Raw genomic sequence first — 9563 nt, 5'->3', positions numbered from 1 at the left:
TACTCAAAATGAAAGCTTGCTGTGCAAATTCTAAGAGTGAATATCATTATCCCTAAGCAAAAGCTCCCATCCTTTAATTCCAGAAATTACAGGGTTCAAACTTCGATGGCTGTAATATACGGGTCGAACCAATAATAACCTCAGGGCAAGGCTAGCTTGATGGTAGTACTTCCGAGACACCTAAGGTGCTGATCATCTCAAAAATATTTGTGCGGAACCGAGTCGAAGTCATCGTAGTCGAATCTTGCACGTTCCCTTCCACTCTGCACCTACTCACACTTATTAGAAAACAACAGAGGGCAACACAACGGCAAGAAGGAAAAATACATCTGCAAGTCTGAAGAGCTAACCTTCATCAAAAATGCATGATCACACGAGATGTTCTGATCAATTGAGGTCAGCTTCTTGGACAAAGCCATCAACCTGAAGAACATTTGTTAGAGCATTAAATCAGTCACAAAACATTAGTTGTTTCTGCTCCATATTTAATCATATTCAGCATGTGCCTAAGAATAAATTCTGGAATAGAAAAACATGCCACCTACTAAAATAGAATTAAGCAATCCAGTAACTATATTTCAAATCCTCAGTGATGTTCGTTGAGACTATGCTAGGACACAAAGAGTGGAAACTATGTACCAAGGAAAATGATAGATTTCAGAAATCTAGGAGCGTGCACAACTTATATATAACATATAGTATGAGGGTAGAAAATAAAAGGCATGAAACCATGTACCAAGGAAAATGATACATTTCAGAAACCTAGGAGCGTGCACAACTTATATATAACATACAGTATGAGGGTAGAAAATAAAAGGCACGTACCTTTGAATAGAAGAGTCTATGTGCTCCACCATCTCACTACTTTTATATTGCTCAGGATCTTCATTAAAGCTGACCATGCCATCCTTCTGGTTTATCGTTGCATGGATCTCACCATCTTCAATCTGAATTTATAAAATAGTCAAATTGTGTGATAATGTTTTCCGTAGATGCTAAAGATCACCAGACTGCATACAAACACCTACCATCCTAAGTACATGCATCTCAGCTTCTTTCGGGGTGTTAAGTTGAACAGAGCTGGCAATGTCTTCAAGTGAAAGAGTTAAGTAGGTCTGGGTCAGCCTCTGGATGTTTCGCTTGTACATTGAAGAGAGCACTTGCTTCACTAGTCCAAAGTTGTTATCCTGAAACACGCAAATAATCAGAAGTAGTTCCCAGCAAGGAGGTAGGTACAGCTGGGGGTATGCCTGGTAACAGACTGACACTAGTCACTAACGGTAGAGCATGTTAGACAAAGAAGGAAAGAGAAAATACTCACAGTTTGGAAGGCCTCTGCATTTGACTGGATGAATGTCTCCAAATCAGAGTAGCTACCAGTACCATAGCATGTAGACAGATCGACGTAAATCTAAAAATTAAACAGTATAGACAGCATTAATGCTTCCTGAAAGAGCTAAAAAGGATTATCATGTAATAAAAGGGATAAATTACATCATTTATAGCAAAGGCACATATTATTAAAGCATGGCACTGGTGGTGACAAGACATCCGTGTACTTATTGTCTTAGCACTATGAAACTAAGTCAGTTCATTTTTAAAGTCTAAGGTATGCACATTGTACCAAGAATCAATCAAATGTAGCTGATAGAGTAAAGCAATAAACATCATTCAATAGAATAATGCACGAATAACCACCATAAAAAATTATCAGAACTGAATCAATTTGACTACCGTGGCACCAAAACCAATGAATAAACTAGGAAGGGCGAAATAATATACTATGAAAAATTATATATCAGAACTAAATTTAATTTGACTACTGTCACGCCCAAAGCCAATGAAGAAACTCGGGAGGGCAGATGACTACCAGTCTACCACATTGCATCCAACAACTTGTGAGTGCAAGAGCAACACCTTTTTACACTGGATACATTTGAAATTATAACTAATGGGAAGGAAGTATACCTGAGTGTGATTTTTCAGATTCCTTTGAGCAGTCGAAGATGTGTACTTGGGGAATGACGGAACCTGTTCCAAAAATTCAATACATCTCAACTTGACATACCACACCGGACTTCAACAAAATCATTCCAAATGTAACAAGCTATCTAAACATGATACGGAACCACCAGTAGAGCAAAGGGCTTACAGGGCCATTGGTTTTCGTTCCAAACAAATAATGATGGACAACGGTTAATGATTACGATATGCACGCACTAATATGGGCACCAATAGCCTATGTTGCCATATTTTCTTCATTCACTGACAAATTTTGTATATTTGTGCTCCTATTTGTACCAACTAGGGAAAACAAAACAAAGAATTATGAATTTATGATCATCAAATCACAATAGGTTTATCACATTATCCCATCAACAGAAGATAGGAGGAGGGGTTCCATGCATTCAGCTTGTAATGCCAGCAAATCTGAAACACTTGTAGTCTCTTTTCAGGGATATGATATGTTACTACATTAATCTAGCATTCTAGCATCAAATTTGGCCCTATGTCATTCACATTCTTACCTTAGACCTAGCTTAATCTAGCAAGTGGCATATATGAATAGGACACATCTTTGGTATTAATGCATCGCTTTCTTCTCCAAGGTGTTTCATTTAATCGATTTCCTATTTCTATGTGGTAGTGGTCTTAAGTTACATATTCCATTTTAAAATGATTTTATTTTGATTAAAGCTGGGAAGAAACAAACTTGTTCTCCCAACAACAAATGCAGGTGACAACAAACTACATCTTATATCTTATTTTGGCAACTAATGATGTGCATCTATCTATAGGAAGCATCAATGTCGTCGATCAAAGTTAGGCAGGATAGACATGCCTTAATTGATCCAAACCCAACGCGATAAGGCAACTTTTCCCTAAAAGTAGCATCATAAATCACTATAGAATGCAAAGAAGTGATATACCTGTCCACTCTGAATGAGCGAAACTAGGACATACTTCTTGTAAGCCTCGACAGTAATTGCATTCAATGACGACATTGGGGCAGTAACAGCCTGAAAAAAGAAGTATATCTTCGGTAAACAGCACAAACGGAGAAACGGCTACCCAGAAAACTAGTCGCATAGTTGAAGGCCTCACATTGTGAAGAAGCTCCAATGCTTTACGGAACTTCTTCAGCCCAATATATATCATCGCCCTGCAAGAGAAAGCAAACTAGTAAGCAAGTCAACACATACTCAAAAACCATAAGCCATTCGACAAAGTTAATCCAGACCCGTAGTAGCAGTAGAGGAACAAGTCCTTGGGCTGATCAACTTCGAATATATCGTCTTCCAGGACGCTCAGGCCAGCCTTGTACTGCTTGGCCAGCAGGCACAGCATCAGGTATTCCGCATGGAGCGGGGTAAGCTGCTCTGACGATGTCTGGATCTTGCGGACGGCCGCCCGCAGCGGAGCAATCCCTCTGATCGGCGCGTTGAGCTGCATGACCTCGTTCTTGAGCACCCTACACACATTCAGAACTGCACAAACAAACAGATTAGAAAGTTTAGCCCGCGGCAAAACGAAACGGAACAATTCGATTTGATAATCGCACGGCACACACATTTGTCGGGCGCCATGCGTATCTGGTCGGCCGAGCAAGAGGTGAGGAAATCGGCCACGGTCACAAGAAGGTCCCCGCCGGCGTGGGCCCTCAGATTAGCAGACGACGACACGAAAGAATCCCTGCGGAGAGTAAACGAACGGTTAGATGCGCTAGGGATCGATCGACGCGAAGGAGAGATTGGAGCGTCGCGGCGCGATGGACTCGAAGGGGGTTAGGGTTTTGGTGAAGGGGGAGGTGGTGCGGGGTCGCGTACAGGAGGTAGAGGTAGCCGAGGGAGTGGGTGCCGGGGTGGAGGTGGGAGAGGAAGGGCAGGAGGCCGGCGGAGTGGGCGCGCAGGGCGTCGCCGTCGGCCTGCTTGAGGAGGCCGTGGAGCTGCGCCAGCTCGTCCGCGCTCCCGGAGAGGCCCTGGATGTGCGCCACGAGCGCCTCCACCGACTCCATCGCCGCCGCCGCCGCCGCAGATGGGGCTTTACCCTTGCTACTTGGTTCGGATTCGGGGGTTTGGTCTGGTGCCGTTCGCGATGCGGCTTTTCGCCTGGTTGGGGGAGACGAGACGGGACGGGACGAGCGGCGGATGGTGCTTTTGTGGGCACGCGACCGGCCCAAAGGTGTCTTGTTCTTGGGGGCCTCTACGTCTGAGGAATCTGGACCGTTCGGTGATTTTGGAGATGTGATCTGCCCCGTCCATGTACCCAATTCAGCCACAACATGTGAGACGGAAAGAGATCATAATAACCGTGAAAAAGAAGAGGTCGCGGTTTATGACTCTGTCGTTTGATGGAAGGAGAGAACAATGTTTGAAACTGGTTTCTACCACACATTCATGATGTTGAATCAGCAGAGCTTCATGCCATCAAGAACGGACTATATCTCACATCAAACATTGGTTGCAATAGTGTTGAAATTGAGTTTGATTGGATGATCGCGCTGGAAGCAGTGCAATCAATGGATGACTATCTTAGAGCTGATATGACTGTGGTTCTAGAGTGTAAGCAGATAGGTATGGATTTCACAAAAAGTTGCTATGAACATTGTTTCCGGAAGCGAATCAAGTTGCTGATAGTTTAGCTAGATATTCATTCGATAGCCGATCGTCTGGACTGTCGGAGAATTCTACCCCAGATTTTATTTCTCTTCTTCTTGTAAATGATATGACCATTCTATGAGAAATAAAGTCTTTTACTCGTCAAAAAAAGAGAGAACAACGTTTTCTTGATAGAGAGAACAATGTTTTGATCTATATCTACAGTGTGTTTGTTGAAAAACATTCTTTGGAGTACTAACAATGTAACGTACTTAAAGGTAAAAAAACAAAACTATGTGATGTCCTTTATAAAAAATGCGTTGGATCTTTTTATACAAAGGAAACCACATTGTTTAGTTTGTTTGTTTTAAGTTTTAACTGGAAATGGATTTCGTAACTTCACCTCGCACAGCCAACTCGTCGACGACCAAGTCATACACAAAGTTAAGAGCTTGCTCCTTCCAACATGGGCAAAGCATACCAACCCTAAAGATGAACGTTGCAAGGCCATGAGCTACCTTATTACACTCAGGTTTACAGAATTTGAATTCAAAAGCTTCAAAGGAGGTAAAACAAAAGGCTAGCGGTTCTCTCAGAAGCACACCTATAGATGACTAATCATAGTCGCCAATAGTGAGGGCATTGATGAGGTGGAGCAAGTTTGACTCGAAGATCACCCGACGGTTGCCCATTTTCAGCAGTTGCTTCAATAGCTTTGATGCATGTCGTAGCTTCCAATTGTAATGGGGTGACTGAATGGTCCAGGGTTGACAGGGTAAACATCTGAAGTAATGACAAATTCAGAATAATATAGGCCTAACATAGATGAATAATCATACACCAAAAAACATGTCTTAGGGCTTCTTGGACTCGAAAATTGCCTAAATTTTTGGTTGGCTGAAATCCATAGAAGAATCCCACTATGGGATTGTTGTTCAATCACATGATTTAATCACATAGAAAAATTGTCCACAAATTTAAAAGAAAAATCTCGGTTGTCTCCTTGGAAAAAAATCATCTTTTTTCTATCATGAAACCAAACACACTTTTGTATGTAGTATTTGAGTAGAGTTGACATTGCAACTCGTCCACCACATACTCACATATTTTAAGAGGCGATTCTCTCCGAAAAAAGCGGGATGAATTCTCTGAAAATAAATTGAGGACGTAAAACTATTGGCGCAAGGAGATAGGGATGTCGCCAATCAAGTAAAATTGACTTAGCCAGTCTTAATGCATTGGTTCTTAGCACACTCTTCAAGAAAATGCTATATTTTTAAAGACAATACCTTTTTTTAGGGGAAGCCTTCGTGGTATTTTCTATTCATAAGGCAAAACGCTTACATTGTTTGTGATGACATCCACAAGAAATGCAGGAGGTTCCTGTTGTCAAACAAAAGTGCTAGAGTTATATGACTTACTAGCTAGAGCATGTGCCACCACATTGGCCTTCCTAGGACAAAAATCAAAGGAAATGTTAGTAAACTCATGACAGGGGAAGTGACAATTGTTGCAGGTCATCGCGGCAACAATGCAGAACTACGGTGAAACAAAATCAGGTCGTGGCCGCCCAATCCAGGACCAAAATAGTGAATACTAAAGGCCAAGCTGGGTTTTGAGAGCAAAAATATGTGTTTCCCTTCAGTCTGGCTCGCCCAAGATTTTATATGTAGCTCCACTACTGCGCGGCAGGCCCTACTGAATGTCCACCATTCTTCATGATCTCCACAACTTTCATGCAATCATAGTTCGCCACCAGCATGTTGCACCTCATAGAATTTGCTAGGAAAAGGCAATTGCCTCTGCCGTCGTCATGTCACTGACAGTGACGAGTGTTCAGTTGGAAGCGGCCACAAAGTAGCCCCAATCATATCTGAGAACATCTCCAGTTGCCCTAGTTTTACTCTCGATATCAAAAGCCGCATCTACATAAAGCTTCACGCAATCCTCATTTGGTCGTGTCCACCCATGTCTAACAACCTGAGCATTATTATTATTCTTCGCCCTCAAGAAGTTCGTAGACATTGAAGATATTGGTTGAGAAGACTTGGTGGGGAATTGAACTTTCTCGCCATGAGTTGCCTACCGACGCTTCCACCAAACATACCACGCAGTGTTATCAACAAAACCAGCCAGGAGAGTGTAGGGAATGTTGCATGGAAAACAAACAAAAAATTTACGCACGCGCAAGATCTATCAAGGAGATGCATAGCAACGAGAGGGGAGAGTGTGTGTCTACGTACCCTCGTAGACCGTAAGCGGAAGCATTTGTTAACGCAATTGATGTAGTCAAACTTCTTCGCGCTCCAACCGATCAAGTACCGAACGTACGACACCTCCGCGTTCAGCACAGTTCAGCTTGGTGACGTCCTCGCCTTCTTGATCCAGCAAGGCGTAGAAGTAGTGGATGAGTTCCGGCAGCACGACATCATGATGACTGTGATGGTGAAGTTATCTCCGCAGGGCTTCGCCTAAGCACTACGAAAATATGACCGAGGGTGTAAACGGTGAAGGGGGCGCCGCACATGGCTAAGCAATTGTCCTGGGTGTGCTAGGCGGCCCCCTCCCACATATATATAGGTGGGAGGGAGAGGGGAGAGGCCAAGGGGCGCCCCAAGTAGGTCTGAATCCTACTTGGGCTCCTGCCCTTGGCCTCGCCCCCTGCCATATTTGTCACAGGGGGGGAGGAAAGGGGGAGAGGAAGGAAGGGGGAGGCAGAATCTGAAGGAAATATGCCCTAGAGGCAATAATAAAGTTATTATTTATTTCCTTATATCATGATAAATGTTTATTATTCATGCTATAATTGTATTAACCGGAAACATAATACATGTGTGAATACATAGACAAACAGAGTGTCACTAGTATGCCTCTACTTGACTAGCTCGTTAATCAAAGATGGTTATGTTTCCTAGCCATAGACATGAGTTGTCATTTGATTAACGGGATCACCTCATTAGGAGAATGACGTGATTGACTTGACCCATTCCATTAGCTTAGCACCCGATCGTTTAGTATGTTGCTATTGCTTTCTTCATGACTTATACATGTTCCTATGACTATGAGATTATGCAACTCCCGTTTACCGGAGGAACACTTTGTGTGCTACCAAACGTCACAACGTAAATGGGTGATTATAAAGGTACTCTACAGGTGTCTCCGAAGGTACTTGTTGGGTTGGCGTATTTTGAGATTAGGATTTGTCACTCCGATTGTCGGAGAGGTATCTCTGGGCCCTCTCGGTAATGCACATCACTTAAGCCTTGCAAGCATTGCAACTAATGAGTTTGTTGCGAGATGATGTATTACGGAACGAGTAAAGAGACTTGCCGGTAACGAGATTGAACTAGGTATAGAGATACCGACGATCAAATCTCGGGCAAGTAACATACCGGTGACAAAGGGAACAACGTATGTTGTTATGCGGTCTGACCGATAAAGATCTTCATAGAATATGTGGGAGCCAATATGGGCATCCAGGTCCCGCTATTGGTTATTGACCGGAGACGTGTCTCGGTCATGTCTACATAGTTCTCGAACCCGTAGGGTCCGCACGCTTAACCTTACGATGATAGTTTTATTGAGTTTTGATGTACCGAAGGAGTTCGGAGTCCCGGATGAGATCGGGGATATGACGAGGAGTCTCGAAATGGTCGAGACATAAAAATTGATATATTGGACGACTATATTCAGACTTCGGAAAGGTTCCGAGTGATTCGGGTATTTTTTGGAGTACCGGAGAGTTACGGGAATTCGTATTGGGCCTTAATGGGCCATACGGGAAAGGAGAGAAAGGCCTCAAAAGGTGGCCGCACCCCTCCCCATGGTCTGGTCCGAATTGGACTAGGGAAGGGGTGCGCACCCTTCCTTCTTTCTCCTTCCCCCTTCCCTTCTCCTACTCCCACAAGGAAAGGAGGAGTCCTACTCCCGGTGGGAGTAGGACTCCCCCCTATGGCGCGCCTCTCCCCTTGGCCGGCTGCCTCCCCCTTGCTCCTTTATATACGGGGGCAGGGGGGCACCCCAGAGACACAACAATTGATCCTTGAGATCTCTTAGCCGTGTGCGGTGCCCCCTCCACCATATTACACCTCGATAATGCCGTTGCGGAGCTTAGGCGAAGCCCTGCGTCGGTGGAACATCATCATCGTCACCACGCCATCGTGCTGACGAAACTCTCCCTCAACACTCGGCTGGATCGGAGTTCGAGGGACGTCATCGAGCTGAACGTGTGTAGAACTCGGAGGTGCCGTACGTTCGGTACTTGACCGGTCATATCGTGAAGACGTACGACTACATCAACCGCGTTGTGATAACGCTTCCGCTGTCGGTCTACGAGGGTACGTGGACAACACTCTCCCCTCTCGTTGCTATGCATCACCATGATCTTGCGTGTGCGTAGGAATTTTTTTGAAATTACTACGTTCCCCAACAGAATCCCCCCCCCCCTTTCCTTTCTCCCACTTGGCCGGCTGCCATAGGGGGTGCACCAGCCCCTTGTGGGCTGGTGTGCTCCTCTCTAATGGCCCAATAGGCCCATTACCCTCCCGGGGGTGTCCGGTACCCCCTCTGGTATTTCGATGACTACCCGGTACACTCTGAAACACTTTCGGTGTCCGAATACCATCATCATATATATCAATCTATACCTCTGGATCATTCCGGAGCTCCTTGTCATGTCCGTTATCTCATCCGGGACTCCGAGCAACATTCGGTCACCAAATCATATAACTCATATAACACTATATCGTCAACGACTGTTAAGCGTGCGGACCCTATGGGTTCGAGAACTATGTAGACATGACCGGGACACCTCTCCGGTCAATAACCAATAGCGGAACATGGATGCCCATATTGGATCCTACATATTCTACGAAGACCTTTGTCGATCGAACCTTATGACAACATACGTAATTCCCTTTGTCCATCGGTATGTTACTTGCCCGAGGTTCGATCGTCGGTATCCTC

The 9563-nt window shown here is 44.4% G+C and overlaps 1 protein-coding gene across 2 annotated transcripts; it reads right to left on the bottom strand.

The window, feature by feature from the left end:
- On the bottom strand, positions 1-4148 carry LOC123165045 (COP9 signalosome complex subunit 3). 2 transcript variants are annotated; one of them, XM_044582672.1, is made up of 11 exons: positions 3828-4148; positions 3572-3693; positions 3242-3488; positions 3106-3163; positions 2931-3020; positions 1969-2031; positions 1322-1411; positions 1029-1187; positions 826-947; positions 351-423; positions 1-269 (listed from the first exon to the last, which is right to left on the bottom strand). In XM_044582672.1, the coding sequence occupies exons 1-11, from the start codon at positions 4013-4015 to the stop codon at positions 198-200; spliced, it is 1284 nt and encodes a 427-aa protein (XP_044438607.1). In that variant the 5' UTR covers positions 4016-4148; the 3' UTR covers positions 1-197. The 2 variants fall into 2 exon arrangements, with proteins under 2 accessions (XP_044438607.1, XP_044438608.1); XM_044582673.1 differs by having other exon boundaries at positions 1-263.
- Between the last annotated feature and the right edge of the window lie 5415 nt (positions 4149-9563).

Source organism: Triticum aestivum, chromosome 7D (genome assembly GCF_018294505.1).
Source record: "Triticum aestivum cultivar Chinese Spring chromosome 7D, IWGSC CS RefSeq v2.1, whole genome shotgun sequence".
Taxonomy (NCBI): domain Eukaryota; kingdom Viridiplantae; phylum Streptophyta; class Magnoliopsida; order Poales; family Poaceae; genus Triticum; species Triticum aestivum.
This window is presented reverse-complemented; position numbering and strand designations above follow the sequence as displayed.